This window comes from Amblyraja radiata, chromosome 24 (genome assembly GCF_010909765.2).
Source record: "Amblyraja radiata isolate CabotCenter1 chromosome 24, sAmbRad1.1.pri, whole genome shotgun sequence".
Taxonomy (NCBI): Eukaryota; Metazoa; Chordata; class Chondrichthyes; order Rajiformes; family Rajidae; genus Amblyraja; species Amblyraja radiata.
The window spans coordinates 597761-617367 of NC_045979.1; the positions used below are offsets into that span (position 1 = coordinate 597761).

General features: G+C 43.9%; 1 protein-coding gene across 1 annotated transcript in view; it reads right to left on the reverse strand.

Annotated features, from left to right (window-relative positions):
* Positions 1 to 16692: 16692 nt before the first annotated feature.
* Positions 16693 to 19607, reverse strand: part of LOC116986554 (transient receptor potential cation channel subfamily V member 6-like) — a 22111-nt gene continuing 19196 nt past the window's right edge. Inside the window, exons 9-11 of the mRNA XM_033042152.1 lie at positions 18444 to 18722; positions 17528 to 17634; positions 16693 to 16929 (exon numbers count right to left, since the gene is read on the reverse strand). Of these exons, the coding sequence (XP_032898043.1) occupies positions 16731 to 16929; positions 17528 to 17634; positions 18444 to 18722 (585 nt within the window). The 3' untranslated portion in view covers positions 16693 to 16730. The remainder of the gene's footprint in view (positions 16930 to 17527; positions 17635 to 18443; positions 18723 to 19607) is intronic.

A 19607-nucleotide genomic window follows, 5' to 3' on the forward strand; every position in this document is an offset into this window, starting at 1 on the left:
ATCGGCATAGTGGCTCCTGTTAAGCAAAAGGGAGCGATTCTAGCACACAGAACTTTCCAAGAAGCAAAAGAGGGAAGGTGTTCGGTCAGAGACACATGGGCCATGGCACTCTCAGATGGACTCAGGGAGGATGCAATTAAGCTCTTTGAAGAGTACGTACAACTTGGAAAAGTCAAGTTCGTCAGGGCACTGACTCCCTCTTGCTCCGCAACTGAACCCTTGGGAATCACCTTTTCTGACGGAAGTGAGCACACCTACGGGGCAGTGATGTACCGGAGATGGGATTCAGACCATGGCCCAATTGTCAGACTTGTGGAATCCAAGGCCAAATTAACTCCCTTGGAACACAGAGGAGACGCTGTTAAAGCAGAGATGTGCGGAGCAGTGTTCGCCTCACGCTTAAAGAAGTATTTGAGCTACACAGTCGAATTCAAGTGGAGAAGTGGTATCATCTTGTGGATAGCCAAACAATCCTTGGGGCAATACAGCGAGAAAGCTACGGATTTCAGACAATCTTCGCCAATCGGATTGGAGAGATTCAAACAAGCACCAACATTCAGGACTGGCGGTGGATTCCTGGCCCACAAAACATCGCTGATGTAATCACCAGAGGTGCCAGCCCTCAAAACCTTGATCAGTATTTGGAGTGGCAAAATGGACCGAAGTTCCTGGTATTGCCTGTGAGTGAGTGGCCAATAAAATCAGCTAAAGAACTGGCTGCCACTGCCAGAGAGAACATCAACAAGTTACAGAAGAAAGCTTTTGTTGCAGCACTATCAAGGGCCAAAGTAGAGAACCAAGAACCGGAACCAACAAACCCAAAGAGACCACCTGCAGGGTCAGCTATTCAGAACCTTGTTGATGTCAAGCGATTCAGCATTCTAACTCGACTGATCAAGACAGTCGCATGGATTTGGAGAGCAGCGAAGAGGTTTCTTGGCAAGAACAAAGCCCTAAACAATCCAAAGTGGGAGGCCATCTCTTTGACAGGGGTCATTACAGTAAGAGAACGAGAAAATGCTCTAAAATACATTTTTTGTGTTGCGCAATTGGGCACAACTTTCCCAAGCAGCACAACAGATCGACTGGTAGCCTATAAAGACCAAGTTCAAACCTAGACTTCAAAGTTCGACTTTAAAGCGTCCATCTCCCAAGTGGTTCCATTGGAAAATCGAGCGGGAGGTGTCAAGTCAAACTGAAATGAAAGAACAGGTGCAGAGAAATGCTACATTGAAATCACGAGACAGTGATTAAAGTGGGCGGAACCCCAGCCTGCCGAGTTCTGCTTGGGGCTTTCAAAAGGGCACACAGCACCAGAAGCCAGGGAAGAAGACGGAAGAGACTTGCGGGCGGCAAAACTTGAACAGTAAATCAAAAGGACTGTCCGAAAAGACAGCCGCGATAGCCAGAAAAGGCAAGCAGGACTGATTTTCTACAGACCCGATTGGCAGCCGGTAAGGACTGAACTCTATACGATCTGAGCCGAACTCTAAATGAACTGAGCCGAAGACTGCAGCCCCAGAGACTCTAATATCTGAGAAACTTGTCTGGCTAACGTGTTGATTGAAATATTGGTGGTGTTTGTTAACCAAGATGACAGGGTGATGATAGTGTTTGTTGTCTATGTAAAGTGCATCCTGCTTCATTGTGGGGTTAAGGGCTAATGTGAGCTAATTTCTAATGCGTATATGCTATGTGTGGTGTTAGTTTAAATAATTGTATTTAAAGAAATATGAAACATGTGTTAAAAAAACAGTAAAGATTCATATGATATTAAGCTAAAAAAATTGATAGTAGTGGGCATTATCTGTATTTTTCATTTAATGAAATGTGAAAATTATTTAAAAAAACAAAATGGCTGCTATGAGTTGGAATGTTAGATACATGTAATTTTCTGTTATTTATATTTGGTTACAGTAATGTGTATATTTTTTGCCTTTGTGTCTAAAGGTTTTTCACCTGGTAAAGACTAAAATTGCTAAAAACTGCTAAAGACTAATCTGCCAAAATAAAAGGAGGAGAAAATAAAAAAGGTAGAAAAGAAGTGTTTGGTCTGAGTGAATCCAGTTCATCATTTCGGGGTAGATAAATCAAATCCCTTTCAAGCGGGGAATCTGCAAAAACATTAGAATACTTGACAGCAACAGAGTAAGAAATTGTCGAGAGAAAGCAGTTCGGACCCTGGGAGTTAATCACATTAAACCAGTGGTGATTAATTTGTTACACGGCAAACCACCAGCGGAAGTTAACGGTCCTGGCCGGGTCTACTGAGATTCTGAATGGTTCAGATGGAGTAAACAGAGAAACATAGGAAATAGGGTCAGGAGTAGGCCATTCGGCCCTTCGAGCCTGCACCGCCATTCAATATGATCATGGCTGATCATCCAACTCAGTATCCTGTACCTGCCTTCTCTCCATACCGCATGATCCCTTTAGCCACAAGGGCCTCATCTAACTCCCTCTTAAATATAACTAATGAACTGGCCTCAACTACATTCTGTGGCAGAGAATTCCACAGATTCACCACTCTTTGTGTGAAAAATGTTTTTCTCATCTAAGTACTAAAAAATTTCCCCTTTATACTTAAACTGTGGCCCCTTGTTCTGGACTTCCCCAACATCGGGAACAATCTTCCTGCATCTAGCCTGTCGAACCCCTTAAGAATTTTGTAAGTTTCTATAAGATCCCCCCTCAATCTTCTAAATTCTAGCGAGTACAAGCCGAGTCTAGCCAGCCTTTCTTCATATGGAAGTCTTACCATCCCAGGAATCGGTGTGGTGAACCTTCTCTGTTCTCCCTCTATGGCAACAATGTCCTTCCTCATATTAGGAGACCAAAACTGTACGCAATACTCCAGGTGTGGTCTCAACAAGACCCTGTACAACTGCAGTAGAACCTCCCTGCTCCGATACACAAATCCTTTTGCTATGAATGCTAACATACCATTCGCTTTCTTTACTGCCTGCTGCACCTGCATGCCTACTTTCAATGACAGTTGTACCATGACACCCGGGTCTCGTTGCATCTCCCCTTTTCCTAATCGGCCACCATTCAGATAACAGTCTACGAACATTGACTTCTCTAATTTCAGGTAGTCCCTATTTTCTCCTCCCCTTCTCAGCTCTTCCTCAACCCAATGGCTTCACTTCCCTCCCCCCCACCCCTACACTCACATCAGTCTGAATAAGGGTCTCGACCCGAAACGTTGCCTATTTCCTTCGCTCGATAGATGCTGCCTCACCCGCTGAGTTTCTCCAGCATTGTTGTCTACCTTCCATTGCTCCAGCATCCGCAGTTTCCTCTTAAACATCAAAGCAACTAAGTATCAATTTACCTGATGACCTATCACGTTGTTAATGAATCTGCCAGTCAGTGATGCAGTGGATTTACTGAGCGGGGGACCGGCCGCCGCCTGCAGGCACAGTGATGATGAGCGGATAAAACATGGTGGGAGATGTCAGGGACAATGGCGCCACTGATGTTCTACAGTGGAGAGAGAGAGAGAGAGAGAGTGGAGGAATATTGGAATCAATAACGGGAATAGCACCGGTGGAGACCATTCGGTTAACCCTGTACAAATGATTCAACATGTGAATCCACCTTCCTGTCTTGGGTCCGTGGGCCTGCGGCTCTTCATGTACTGCTTGTTAAAAATACATCTATTGATGCCCCTGACCACGTCATCAGCGATGTAACCAGGGGTCATTGGGTGTTTCTGGTCTTTCAACATCAGACATCCTCGCCCAGGCGACCCAGCCGTGGTTGATCAGACCACGACTTGTGTTCAAGTGCATTCGCTCCTCTCCATTGACCTTCTCTCCCGTTCCAGAGTCAAGTACACATCTCAGTGTTGTGTGAACGCGATGTCGTTGCTGCCTCTCCCGAACTCCGCATCAAGTGACCAACCCATCATAGTATCCCCCCTTTTGTCCTCATTTTCCCTTCAAGCCTTAAAAGCTTCATCTAAAAACCCGCAACTGGTGTCTTCTATTGCTTCGAACAGCTTTTCCCCCTTACTCAATCTAGTGATTCGCTCAAATTTCAGTGCAGTCTGTGGCGAAAAAGGTACATTTGGTCGTCATTTGCGCCTAATTTGCGCATCACGTGTAAAATAAGTCGACGCGTAGGGAGCGCGTTGGTGACGCACGCATTGCGCATGGCGAAGCGTGGAATCGCATGCGGTGGCGCGCGGTATCGCGCGGCGCTCCAGGATTTCGTAGATTTCGATGCGACACTGAATCCGTCTTCTCCCGATTTAGACACATACTGAGTCGGAGATGTGAGGCAGACACATGGTATACAAGGGCGGAACAATGGCGCGACTGGTTCAGTTACTGCAAAACAGGAGCAGAGACACCTGTTCGATCCTGACCTCGACTGCTTTTTGAGTGGATATTCCCACGTTCCCCTTGTGAGCGAGGGGGGTTTCCGATTGTGGCTCGGGTTTCACATCATGTGCGGGGTTGCAGGTTAGTTCTTCTGCCCCGAGTGTGCAGGGAGTGGATTCCACCCCGTGGTGTGTCCTTCCATCAGTGGATTATCCCACAGTTCATTATTCCATCAGTACTGACGCACAGTGCGTCATTCCATCAATTCCAGCCCGCAGTGTGTTATTCCATCAATACTATCCCAGTGTGTCACTACATTAGTACTATCTCCACAGTCTATGACTCCATTAGTACTACCACAGTGAGCTCTTCCATCAGTACAAATCCACCGCGTGTCACTTCATCAGCACTGTCTCAATGTGTTATTCATCAGTACTATCCCACATTGTGCCACGGCATTAGTACTACCACAGTGTGTTACTCCATCATTACTAACCACAGAGATTTACTTCATCAGTATTACAATAAACAATAGACAATAGGTGCAGGAGTCTAATGGCCAGCACCGCCGTTCAATGTGATCATGTTTCATGTTTCGCCCATGCTTGATGGAATATTTCAAATTTAATTGCAGTAGATTGTGAAGAATACTTTGAGTGTGGGTGGAGTGTTACCGAATCTGTATTACTTTCCCCATTGGAAACATATTGAGGGTAGTGATGTGAGACAGACACGTGGTACACTATGTGGGCACAGCAGCGCAAGAAGTAGTGCTACTGCCATACAGCGCCAATAACCCGCGTTCGATCCTCACTTGGGTGCTACCAGCCAAGACATCTCGATTTAAAAACAGTTTTTACCCACACGCAATCCGAATTCTGAACACACTATGACAACAGCACATATCCTCCCCGTGCATGTACTGTATATTGTATGATGTTGTGTTTTATGTTATGTTTGACGGGAATCAGCCTACCTTGTAACATCCTGTACTGAACCTGAATTCCACCAACTTGACTGTGTGGTCATTAAATAATCTAATCTAATCCGTTTTGCGTTTACACGTCCTCCTTGTCTCCCTGTGAGTTTCCTCCAATTGTTTCGGTTTCTTCCCTCATCCCGAAGACTTATGGCTTTGCAGGTTATTTGGATTCAGTGAAAACCCCCACTGTGCGCCGGGAGTTAACGAGGACGTGGTAGAACGTGTCACCAGTGTGAAGGGATCAATGATCGGCGTCGATGGCGGAAGGTCCCGTTTCCAAGGCGGAATGGCCCGGACGCTAGGGACGGAACATAGAAACATGGAAAATAGGTGCAGTAGTATGCCATACTGTTGCACCATGTTTGTTAGTATCATTGATTTGTTCTTTAGGGAGAGGGGGGAGAGAGAGACGGGAAGGAGCGAGAGGGGCGAAGGAAGAGAGTGAGAGAAAGAGGGGAGAGAGAGACAGGGAGGAGAGAGAGTGGGAGAGAGAGACAGAGAGAGAGAAGCAGAGGAGAGAGGAGAGAGAGGAGGAAGAGAGAGAGAGGAGGAAGAGAGAGAGAGAGGGGGGGAGGAAGAGAGAGAGAGAGGGGGGAGAGAGAGAGAGAGAGCGAGAGAGAGAGAGAGCGCAGCTGGCAGCTGGCGTGGGCCCGATCTGAGGATGGTCAAAAGCAGCGGGGGGGACCAGCCGATCGTGGCTTCCGCAAAGGGAAGCGCACCCACCAGCAAAGATCCTTGCCCACCAGTGTGACAGAGCCGGGTCTGGCTGGGGGAGGTGGAACGACCAGACGATCGGGCCTCCCTGGAGAGGAGGTCGTCCTCTGTGACGGGTAGAGAGGAGAGGCAGGGAGGAGTGGGAAGGAGGTGGGAAGACTTGGAGGGTGTGGAGGGGAGCCGTGGAGTGAGTGGGCTGCGAAATGCGGAGAGAGACAGAAGCGGCCTCTGAATCTCTGGAAACCCACAGCTGAGTGAGCGGGCAGGGCTTCACGAGCTGCACGGGCAGCGCGGAGAAGCTTCAGCACGTGAGGTGTCTCCGAGTTCGAGATCTGCAGAACAAAGATCCTATAGCGGAGCTGAGCTGTATAATCTTTGCTCTGCAGAACTTTCTCGATCTTTCTGCGCCTTTTGAAGAAAGGGTGGGCTAACGTACCTCGTGGAAAACTGCCCATGCACGTTGACAGCAGCTGCATTCATCCAGAGCGGCAGAGGGGACGTGGCCCCGAGCAAGGGAATTGTGGGCTCAGCAGCTGGGCAACATTTATATATTTTTTTAAATGTCAGTTTGGTTATAAATTGTATTAAATATCTCGGGAAATATATATATATTTTTTATTTTATTTTATTTTATTAGAAGTACAGTAAATTACAGTAATACACATCACATAAATCTTATTACATTTTGTTGTACCACTTCGTTTTTCGAGCTTTAAAAAAGGTAGAAATAAAAGAAGTTCGATTGCAAGAGCAAATAATAGTGGGGATAGTGAACATAACCATATAACCATAACATCCTTGTCTACAGCCTCTAGAGAGGTTAAATTTAGTTGATAACATTTGGTTTGTTAATATTCTAGCTGTTGGATTAGAGTATAACAATTTAACCCATGTACAGTACTTCTCTCCCAATTGAAATTTTTCCATCACCGAAAATAAATATGGCCATTCAACCTGGTCAAATGCTTTTTCAGCATCTAACGAAATAATTGCTAGATCTGCATTAGGAATTCTTTTGGAGTATATAATATTGAATAGTCTTCTCAGATTATAAAATGAATAACGTTTTGGAATGAAACCTGTTTGGTCGGGGTGTATTAATTTGTTAATCACTAAACTCAATCTATGAGATAGAATTTTAGTTAGTATTTTCTGATCAGTATTTAAAAGGGCTATTGCTCTATATGAACCTGGGTCTTCAAGATATCCTTATCCGTTTTTGGTATGAGTATGATTGTAGATTCATTTAGAGTTTCTGAGAGTTTCTGTTGAGTGTAAGCATATTTGTACAGTGTCTGTAGGCGTGGAGAAACCAGATCATAATTTTTTTAATAAAATTAGGAACTTAGACCATCAGGACCTGCAGCCTTTCCATTTTTTAAAGATTTAATTGACTCTTCGATGTCTTTTATCGTAATTTCAGCACCCAGTGATTCTCTCTCTTTCTGATCTAAACCCACAAGCTTACATTTCTGTAGAAATGTTTCCATTCCTGCTGATTGTTCTGTCATTTTAGATGAGTACAATTTTTGATAGTATTGTAAAAATCTATCATTAATATCTTTAGGCAGTGTTAGTGTTTCTCCCTTGTCTGTTCTAATTTTGTAAATTGTTTTTTCCCCATCCAGTTTACGAAGTTGTCGCGCTAATAGTTTTTGTGGTTTATCACCAAATTCAAAATTTGATTGTTTTGTATGTTGATAAAGTTTTATAACTTGGTCTGAGTATATCTTGTTCAATTTATATTTCAGTACTGCAATTTTATTGTGTTTATCATGGATGGTGCTGCTGCATTTTCTATATCTAATTGCCTTATTTCCATTTCCAATTTCTTTTGTTTGGCCCTATTCTCTTTGTTAAGAAATGATTGAGAAGAGATTAATGCTCCTCGCACAAATGCTTTAAATGTTTCCCAAAGAAGGGAAGCAGAGATTTCAGGGCTATCATTAGCCTCAAAAAACATATTAATCTGTTTTACGAGGTATTCATTACATACCTTTTCTTTTAAGATTTGGGGATTAAGTCTCCATTGTGGCTGTGTCTCTACCATTCCGTTTAGTTTAATCATAAATGCTAGCGGAGCATGGTCTGAGATTATGATATTATGATATTGCAAGTTATAGGTAAATGGGATAAGTTTTGAGTCTAAAAAATAATCTATCCTTGAGTAGGTTTTATGTACTGGTGAGTAAAATGAATATTCTCGACCCGATGGATTTTCAATTCTCCAAACATCCTTAATGTTGGTAGTATTAATATATGAGTTTAGAAATTCACTTGATTGGGATTTTAGTTTTCTTTGAGTTGATGATCTATCCAAATAAGCATCCAATGTACAATTTAAGTCTCCACCGATTATTAAGTTTTGTTGTGTACATTCCGGGATATTGTTGAGTATTCTCTTAAAAAACAGGGGGCTATCAAAATTTGGTTCATACACATTAAGGAGAGTCACCTTTTTTGAGTATAACTCCCCTATTATTACAATATATCTGCCTTCAATATCTTCTATCGTTGATATATGTTTAAAGGGTATACCATTACAAATTAATATTGCAACCCCTCTAGATTTATGTCTGAATGATGAGTGGTACGCTTTAGCAATCCATTTTGCTTTCAATCTATGTTGTGCTTCCTTTTTCAGGTGTGTCTCCTGGAGAAATATTATATCTGTTTTCAATGATTTTAAATGAGCTAACACTTTGCCTCTTTTAATAGGTTCATTAATTCCCTTAACATTCCAACTACAGAATTTAATTCCTTCACCCCCAATTTTCCTATTCACATCTTGCATCTTGTGATTAGACTGGTTAGAGCAGATGGCTCGGCACCCTCAACCCTACCTTATACTCGAACATCAGGTAGATGAGTTTTAAGTCTCGTCTGTTTTCCATCCGAACATATCTCCCTAAATAAAACATGTAATTCTACTCCAAATACAAAATATAATATATCATAAGGTAGAAGAGGTAATAAAAAATTGTATTAGCAATGTGTAAAAGGTTGAAAAAGAAAAAAACTACAGCTAAGATTAGTGCAGTTAGTGATAGCCACCCTAATGTGGCTAAGCATCTAAGGTCATCCGTAGCTTTTGGTAAAAAAAAAAATTACTAGCTCCGTACTTTCCTTAAAAGAAAAGTTTCAAATTCAGTGCAAGCAATTTATGGGGGGGGGGGGGGGAAGGTTATATTCCATTAATGATATAATTATTAATCTCAAATTGAAATGTTAGTCTCGTATAACATAAACACTTGTCAAAGAATACTCAAAATCAAAAATATCAGAGAGAGAACCACTATACATTTTTAATTATAAAATACCTGGATCATACTTTACTTATATTTAATACTTTTAGTTAATTCTTAGTTGATCCAGTTAGCAATAATTAGTATTAATTCATTTTCTTGATTATTAATAGTTGTTAGAAATTAGTACTGAAATGTAAATATTATATATCAGTAGCAAGATATTTGCCCAATTCTTGTTGCAGATTTTAGGCAGCTCTTAAATATAATAGAGTGTAGAATTCCATATCTTCTCTGCGGGATAACAATATCCAGGTAAGTGTTGAATGTTGAATATTATTCAATCTTCGGTCTTATCCTCGATACTCTTGGCGAATTCAAGTGCTTCTGTGTGCTTGATGAAGAAGTGTTCCTTCTTCTTGTAGGTAACTCTTAATGTTGCGGGGTATAACAGTCCGTATCTCAAATCTTTTATGTTCTTCAGTATTCTTCTTGTTTCTGTAAACATCGCTCCCTTCTTGGCAACTTCCACAGGATAATCTCTAAATATACTAATCTTATCTCCTTCAAATACAAGATTTCTGCTTTGGACAATTTTCTTCATCATATCATCCAAAACATGGTCATATTGCACCTTTACTATCAGTTGTCTTGGAAGGGCGCCCTCCCTTGGGCGACGTCTCGATACTCTGTGTGCTCGGGCAAGTAATGGTGCTTGATCCAGGTTCAATACTTTTTTCAGTAGCTCTGCAGCAAATTCACGGGGGTCACGACTCCCCTCTCTGTCTTCCTGGACGCCCACGATCCTTAAATTCTGGCGCCTCTGTCGTCCCTCCAAGTCAGTACATTTTTCGGTTATTTGATGCAATAACTTTGATAGACGTTTGTTCTCGGCGATAAGTTTTTTTGTAGTTTTGGTGCTTGTCTCAGCGATCTCCTCTAGTTCCTTTACAATCTCTTGGTGTTGATTTAATGTCTGGAGGATAGGTTCCAACTTAGAATCAATTCTAGATTCCATCGAGTTCAGTTTATCATATACTTCTTCAATATTTTGAGTCAGATTTTCTTCTACTTTTAATTTCCAGTCTTCCAGAACTTCATGTACAGTATCTGTAACCTCTTCTTTAATTTGTTCTTTCATTTCATTTTTAAAAGATTTCAGCTCTTCCTTGAAGTTCTGTTTAAGATTTTTTAGTTCTTCCATTAAATTAGAGATTTCCTGTGTAAGAAATGTTTTTAATTCTTCCATTTCAGTCTTTTTCTTCTTTGAGATATCTTCTTGGGATGCTGGTAAAACTGAGGCCGAGGCTTCAGTTGGGCCTACCTCTTTAGCCTTGCCGGTTTTTCTCGCCTTGGGAGGCGGGGTATGTTGTGTCGACATTCTGCCGGTGTCGCGCGCCTGATGACGTCACAAACTTACTGCAAAACAATCGGTGCCGTTTTCAGCAGGTAGGACCTGTCTTTTCCCCCGTTTTTATCGTTTTTTTCCCGGAGCTAGTTGCCGCGAGTCTCTCCTACTCCATAGCACCACCGGAAGTCCCTGTTACCCCTAAACTTCTGTCCCTTAATTCTGAAGTCATGTCCTCTTGTTTGAATCTTCCCTATTCTCAAAGGGAAAAGCTTGTCCACATCAACTCTGTCTATCCCTCTCATCATTTTAAAGACCTCTATCAAGTCCCCCCTTAACCTTCTGCGCTCCAGAGAATAAAGACCTAACTTATTCAACCTATCTCTGTAACTTAGTTGTTGAAACCCAGGCAACATTCTAGTAAATCTCTGTACTCTCTCTATTTTGTTGACATCCTTCCTATAATTGGGCGACCAAAATTGTACACCATGTCTAGTTTTTTGAAAAACTTTTCTGGAAGATATATTGGAATTGATTGAAATAAATATAGGATTTGTGGTAAAAAGATCATTTTTATAGCATTTATTCGACCTATTAAAGTCATCGGGAGCATTTTCCAGAATTTAATTAGATTATTTAGTTTCTTAAGTAAGGGGCTATAATTGGAATTAAACATACCGTGATAATTTCTAGTGATTTGAATTCCTAAATATTTAAATTGTTCTGTGGCTATTTTAAAGGTGAATTTCAAGAGATGTGTTGAGTCTTTCGGTTTTATCGACATAATTTCACTTTTGTTCCAGTTTATTCTGTATTCTGAGAAAGATCCAAAGTCCTCAATTAGATTTAATATGTTTGGTATACTGATTTGGGGTTTTGTGATATACAATAATACATCGCTTGCGTATAAGGATATTTTGTTATTTGAATATTATAACCGTAAATATCCGGGTGTGTTCTAATTTTTTCAGCTAAAGGTTCAATTACCAGAGCAAATAACAGCGGTGATAATGAACATCCTTGTCTATTACCCCTTGTTAATTGGAATTTCGTAGATAGTATATTATTAGTTAATATTCTAGCCGTCGGTTTGTTATATAATAATTTTATCCATGCGATGAAGCTCTCTCCCATTTGAAATTTTTGCAATACTTTAATCATATAATCCCATACTACTTGATCAAACGCTTCTTGAGGTTTGTGAGAGTGCATTATGTTAAACAGACGTCTCAGGTTATTAAATGAATGTCTCTTAGGTATAAATCCCGTTTGATCCTCATTTATTAATTTACTAACATATTGACTTAGTCTTCTAGCTAGTGTTTTCGCTAATATTTTTGATCCGTATTTAACAAAGCAATAGCTCTATATGAGCCTGGTTCTTCTATATCTTTATTTTTTGTAAGTATTAATGTGATCGTTGATTCTGCTAGTGTTTCAGGTAAGATTTGTTCGTTAAAAGCGTATGTATACATTTTCTGTAGACGTGGTGAAACTATGTTGTATAAACATTTATAAAATTCATTACTGAATCCCTCTGGTCCTGGTGTTTTTCCATTCTTAAGTGTGTTTATTGTGTCTTCTATTTCCTTAGCTGTAATTTGTGCTTCCAGTTCCTCTTGTTCCTTCAATTCTGGTTTTGGAAGGTTACAATTGTCCAAAAATTCTGAAACTTTATGATTGTCTATTAATAATAATGGATGGGATTTATATAGCGCCTTTCTAATACTCAAGGCGCTTTACATCGCATTATTCATTCACTCCTCAGTCACACTCGGTGGTGGTAAGCTACTTCTGTAGCCACAGCTGCCCTGGGGCAGACTGACGGAAGCGTGGCTGCCAATCTGCGCCTACGGCCCCTCCGACCACCACCAATCACTCACACACAGGCAAAGGTGGGTGAAGTGTTTTGCCCAAGGACACAACGACAGTATGCACTCCAAGCGGGATTCGAACCGGCTACCTTCCGGTTGCCAGCCGAACACTCAGCCCATTGTGCCATCTGTCGTCCCAAATCTATTAGTGTTTTCGATGTGTATAAATTCTTGTAAAATTGAGCAAATCTTTTATTGATATCATTAGGTAGTGTTAATAATTCCCCTCTATCTGATTTAATCTTTAAAATTGCATGATATTTTTCCCGTTTTTTTCAGTTGGCGTGCCAAAAGTTTATGGGGTTTATCCCCAAATTCGAAATGTTCTTGTTTTGTAATTTGGAATAATCTTATAATCTTCTCTGATAATAAGTTATTTAGCTTAAATTTCAGTATTAAAATGTTATTATGTTTATCCATAGTTGGGTCTTTAGCATTATCTATATCTAGTTGTCCGATTTGTTCTTCTAATTGTCTTTGTTCATTCTTATTCTTTTTGTTTTGAAAAGCTTGATCCGAGATAATGACTCCTCTAATAAATGCTTTGAAGGATTCCCATAATAAAGTGGGCGATATATCTGGTGTATCATTTGTCTCAAAAAATAGGTCCATCTGTTTTTTTAGATATATACTCCCTTGTGGGTCTGTCAGAATTTGCGAGTTAAACCTCCAGAACGATTTGTTCGTAGAGATTCCTTCCAATTTTCAAACGAAAGTTAGCGGGGAGTGATCTGAAATCGTATTGGTGTGATATTTAGGATTCATAGTATAAGGGATTAGTTTTGTATCCACTAGGAAGTAGTCTATACGTGAGTATGTTTTATGTAGCATTGAATAAAACGAGTATTCCCTTCCAGTCGGATTCGCGATCCTCCAAACGTCTGCTATATTTGTATTTTATATATATGTATTTAAGAGTTCACTAGTTTTAGATTTCACATTACCTCTTTGTTTTTGCATCGATTTATCTAAGTACGGATCTAAAGCACAGTTGAAGTCTCCTCCAATTATAACATTTTGGTAGTTAAATTCTGCGATTGTATTCAGGATTTTATTAAAAAATTGAGGATTATCAAAATTGGGCGCATATATGTTTACCAAAGTGATTGGCGTAGCATGAATCTCTCCTGTAAATATAAGATATCTCCCTTCCTTACCCGATATAATGTTCTTTGATTTGAACGGTATTCCTTTGCGAATAATAATTGCGGTGCCTCTGGATTTCGAAGTATATGAGGAGTGAAATGTTTGGCCTATCCAATTCGCCCTCAATCTCATCTGATCTTGATGTTTAAGGTGCGTTTCTTGTAGAAAAGTAATGTCCGTGTTATATGATTTCAACTGAGCTAGTATTTTGCCCCTTTTAATTGGTTCATTACCCCTTATATTCCAGCTATACAGTGTGATTCCTCCCATTTTCTTTTGTTTATCATCTTGCATTTTCTCTGATTTTAATACCCTTATGTATTACGGTGCATCCATACCTCAGGGCTCTGGATATTTGGGGGGCGTTTATATTATTAACTTCCTTGGTAGATCCCTTTTGTGATTGTCCTTGAAAAAAAACCACATAGTAATAATAATAATAATAATGGATGGGATTTATATAGCGCCTTTCTAATACTCAAGGCGCTTTACATCGCATTATCAATTCACTCCTCAGTCACACTCGGTGGTGGTAAGCTACTTCTGTAGCCACAGCTGCCCTGGGGCAGACTGACGGAAGCGTGGCTGCCAATCTGCGCCTACGGCCCCTCCGACCACCACCAATCACTCACACACATTCACACACAGGCAAAGGTGGGTGAAGTGTCTTGCCCAAGGACACAACGACAGTATGCACTCCAAGCGGGATTCGAACCGGCTACCTTCCGGTTGCCAGCCGAACACTTAGCCCATTGTGCCATCTGTCGTCCCACTGTAGTGACATATTGTGATAAAAAAAAAATTTGAACAAGTAAAATTACAGTGTCTGAAGTATTCGACACTGTAGTGCGTGTCCCACGCATCTCTGATATTCGACATCTATTCGACTTCCGAAGTTGATGTTGTACTATTAGCTCCGCTCCTTTTATTAATCGAAACCTAAGAAGGTGGTGCCATTTCAAAATCAATTATATTTCACCCTATTACACTACATATCTATATTACTAAAACTTTGTTCTTGACCGGTTTTGGCTTTCTGTGCTGCGGTTTCCGAGAGTACGCCGCCACCTCCGGCTGTCATTTTTGGCCACCTCACTCAGAGCCCCCCTCCGCCACATGTGTGCTGAGGATTTTTCCCGTCGATGAAAATTGACAGAGATATTAATGTTTTTACAACATTCCCCATTCTCTCTGCTGCCCCTGCTGGAGGGTGGGGGAGGGACTATAAAACCAGGAAGTGTTGTGCCTCAATCAGTCTACTTTATTTCTAAAATTTGTTATCTCTATATACGAGCTAGTCAGTCTTATTAGCAGATTATTACATTTTGCCCATTATATAGTTCAGGTTAGTTTCCATTTATATTTCTATATTAGTATTGTTAATTATTATTAATTCTCTATATTTTGTAAAGCTGTTTTAAGATCTTAAACCGCCATTTGTCCTTGTGGTGTTTTCCACATTCGGCTCTGCTGTTCATCTCTGCATTGCTTATCAGTCTTTCCTTCATTTTGAACAAAGAATGTCCTTGAGTTGAATTCCAAAGCGTCCAAAGGAGATAAGGTGTCTAGACCATCGCACGTGGAAATTCTTTTAAACTTTTAGAGAGTGGTGTTCTTCTTAGTTTCTTCTTCGCCTTAATGAATTCTCCCCATTAGCTCTTTGTGCACATCCTCAATTCGTTTTTGTATAATGTCAATGCAGTCAATAACTTTTTGATTACCAGCATTGATGTTCGACATATTTTCCATCAATTTAACATTAATATTTTCCATCATTTTTAAGTTTCCAGCCTCAATATCCTTTCTCAGTTCTCTTACCGAGTTCTTTATCTCCTCCATTTCACTTTTCTCCTTAGTAGCCATCTCAGTCTTGGATCTTGTAGCCATTCCAGAATCCACCTCAGAGGTCTGTTCTTCAGTTTTCTGTGTTTTCAGCAGTTTTGAGATTGTTCTCTGAGGGCTCTGAGCTGAAGGCGGTTTTTTCATTTAAAATCCTTTATCCTCCGTTTTAAATCATAGCGCTTACTGATGACGTCATCAGCACGACGTCCCGGGGCTCTGGTGAGTTTTTGAATTCCCGACTTCCAGACCCGATTTTACAACAGCGGAGCTAAAAGTTGCGACTGCTAGTCCAGCATGGCGCCACCGGAAGTACATCTCCTCGGGAAATAACTGACCAGATTTATAGTGGATTGGATTTTTGAAATCATCAGGAAAATTTGTACCAGGAGGTGTAAAAAATTCACTGTTATTGTAACGTCAGCAGCTGGGCAGCAGAAAGATTTTTAAAAAGGTCAGATTGGTCAACAATTTTAATTAAAAAGTCGGGAAAATAATGTACCAAATGTACAGAGGAGTAGATTTCTAAAATCACAAGGAAAATCTCTACTGAAATATGTAAACATTTCCCCGTTTCGGCATCTGGTCTTCGAGGAGGCAAAATGACACACACACACACACCCGCGCACACACACACACAGAGTGTTAAAAGTATATAGATAGAAAGATAAGATAGATAAGATATGATATGATGATATGATATAAGATATGATGATTTGATATGATATATGATGTGATGTAGACATTAAACTGTTATTGGTGTTTATTGAGGAGTTTCCAGACACAACATTCACAAATCTGTGGCCGCAAAAAACTTTCCTTGTTCTATTTCAGAACAAAGGATGATAAAAGGTTTGATCTCCCCACCCCCAATCTCTCTCCCCACCTCCCTCCCCCTCCCCCTCACTCTCCCATCCCTTTCTCTCTCCATCCCTTCTTTCTTCTCCCCTCTCTCTATCCCCTCCCTCCCCCTTTCTCCCTCTCTCTCATCCATCTCTCTTCCTCCACCCCTCTCTCCCCCCTTTCTGCCTCTCTCTCCCCTCTCACCCCCTCTTCCTCCCTCTCTCTCTCTACCTCCCTCCCACTCTCTCTCTCCCTCTCCCTCTCTCCCCCCTCCATCCCTCTCCCTCACTCTCCCTCCCTCTCTCTCTCTCTCCCTCTCATTCAGTCTCTCACTCTACTCACTCCCTCCCCCTCCCTCTCTCCCTCCCTCTCTCCCTCTCCCCCTCCCTCTCTTCCCCCCCCTCCCCCCGTTCATACATGAAACACCCACTCAGACCGTGGGCCGAACGGTCTGGTGAGCGCAGATCTCCGCACTGTCTCCCACCCCTGCCCCAGTCTCCCCCCTCTTGCATCCCTCTCGCCCAGCGCTCCCCCCTCCCTCCCCGCGAACTCGGGCTGCCGGGAGTATCGCTGCCTCTTCTGCCCACACTGGTCAGCCCGCTCTGTTACCCTGTGAGGGAGAGAGAGAGAGAGAGAGAGTGGGAGGGAGAGAGAGGAGGGGGGGGGGAGGGGGGGGTGAGAGGGCGAGAGACGGGGGTAGAGAGAGAGAGGGAGTGGAGAGAGGGGGAAGGCAGAGGGAGAGGGGGAGAGATGAGGGGGAAAGAAAGAGAGAGTGGGGAGAGCGTTAGCGTTCCTGAGAAACTCCCACAGCAGCTCCACCCCCCCATCCCCCGCCCTGCACTGACCTGAGGAACCATCTCTCCCCCGACAGTCCCAGACTCCCCCTCGATGCCGACCCTCTCCTCCTCTTATCTCCCCCACCCTCTCTCTGTCCCTCCCTCTCTCCCTCTGTCTCCCCTTCTCTCTCCACCCCTCACTCTCCACCCCCCCTCTCTCTCCCTCCTCTCCCTCTCCCTCCCCCCTCTCTCCTCCCCTCCGCCTCTCTCTCTCTCCGCTCTCTCCCCCTCCCTCTCCCCCTTCTTTCTCTCTCCCCCTCACTCACTCTCCTCCCTTCCCTCTCTCCCCCCCTCTCTCTCCCTCTCCCCCCCCCCCCCTCTCTCCATCCCTCTCGCCCTCCTCCCCCTCTCTCTCTCTCCCCCCGCACTCACCTGAGGAACCATCTCTCTCCCAGACCCAGTCTCTCCCCGTCGATGCCGACCCTGGGCCACAGACACCGGGGGATGTGTCGCTCCAGGAGTATCGTGGTGGCAGCAACCTGGGGGGACAGGGAGAGAGAAATGGGGGAGAGAGAGAGGGGGGGAGGGAGGGAGAGGGGGGAGAGAGCGTGGAGAGAGAGAGGGGGTGGAGAAAGAGGAGAGAGAGAGAGGGGGAGGGAGGGATGGGGAGAGAGGGGAGAGAGAGGATGGAGAGATGGAAGAGGGGGGAGCGAGAGAGAGGGGGGGGATAAAGAGAGAGAATGGGGGGAGGGTGAGAGGGTGGAGAGAGGGGGAGGGGTGGAGGGGAGAGAGAGGATGAAGAAAGGGAAGAGGGGTGGGAGAGGGGAGGGAGAGATGGATGGAGGGGGAGAGAGGTGTGGAGCGAGAGAGGAGAGAGAGGGGGGATAAGGAGAGAGGGAGTGGGCACAGAGAGGGGAGAGGGAAGGATGGAGAGGGAGAGGGGGAGAGAAGGTGGAGAGGGGGAGAGAAAGAGAAAAAGACTCAGTGGCAGCATGCCGATGAGATGGTTGACCACTGGAGGTTGTGCCCAATGATCCCTGTCCCTCCAGATGTTGCTCATTCAGATTACCCCTCCAGATGTTCCCCGACCTGAGCCCTCCCCAGCTGGTCTCTCTCATGGACCATCCCCCATCATTGGAGATCTTCCCCCCTCACCCCACCCCTCCATCTGTGGCCCCTCCAGATGTTCCCCTGCCACATCCAGATGTGATTGAGATGTGGCCCTCGCTGTGTCTCTCATGGTTGACCACTGGAGACCATTGGAGATATTCCCACATGTCCATTGACCCCGCCCCTCCAGCTGTGGCCCCTCCAGATGTTCCCCTTCCACATCCAGATGTTCCCCTACCTGAGCCCTCCACAGCTGGTCCCGTTGATGGGCCACCCTCCAATGCGTGTCGCCCATCATGGCGATGAGCAGGTTGACCATCAGCAGGAAGGCAAAGACCATGTAGGAGACGTAGAGGACCTTGATGATGTTGGGGGTCCAACGCTGGTAGTTGATGGGGATGTCCAGCAGGCCGAGGAACAGCTGGAACATGGTGAACAGGCAGCTGCTGAAGTCACGGAAATGGGGCCATAGGTCCGGCTCCAGGGTCTGGAATGTCAAATGGAAAGCTGCAGAGAGATGGGGGGGGGGGGGGGTGAGGGAGAGAGATAGGGGAGAGATAGGGGAGATAGATGGGGGAGATATAGGGGAGAAAGAGATGGGGGAGGGGGGGAGATAGATGGGGAGAGAGATGGGGGGAGAGAGATGGAGGGAGAGAGACAGGGGGAGAGAGACGGGGAGGTAGAGACGGAGGGAGAGAGAGATGGGGGAGAGATGTGAGAGAGAGGTGGGGGGATGGGAGGGAGAGATGGGGAGGAGAGATGGTGAGAGAGATGGGGGGTAGAGATGGGGAAATGAGTGGAGAGATGGGGGAGAGAGAGATGGGGAGAGAGAGATGAGGGGGTATGGAGAGGGTGAGAAGCGGTAGAGGAGGGGGGAGGGAGATGGGGAGAGAGATGGGGAAAGAGGGAGAGATGAGGCAGAGAGAGGGAGAGGAGGGGGAGAGAGATGGGGGAAATAAATGGGAGTAAGGGGGAGAGGTAGCAGAGATGGGGAAAGAAAGGAGGAGGGAGGGGAGATATGGAGAGGGAGTGGGAGAGATAGGGAGAGGGGAAGAGAGGGGAGGGGGGGAGAGGGGAAGAGAGGAGAGAGAGGGGAAGTGGGGAGGGGGAGAGAGAGGGGGAGAATTATTGTACAAGTGTAAGATGATGCCCCAACCTCTCTACTCAATGTGTGTAGGAAGGACTGACAGAAGCATCTTCAGTGAAGACACACAGAGCACTGGAGTAACTCAGCGGGTCAGGCAGCATCTCTGGGGGAATGAAATGGGTGACGTTTCGCGTAGATGCCATTCTTCTGAAGAAGGGTCTCAACCCGAAATACTTGTGATTAGTTTTCTCAACAGATGCTGCCTGACCCGCTGAGTTACTCTAGCGCTCTGTGTTTTAATGTTCTGTAAATACT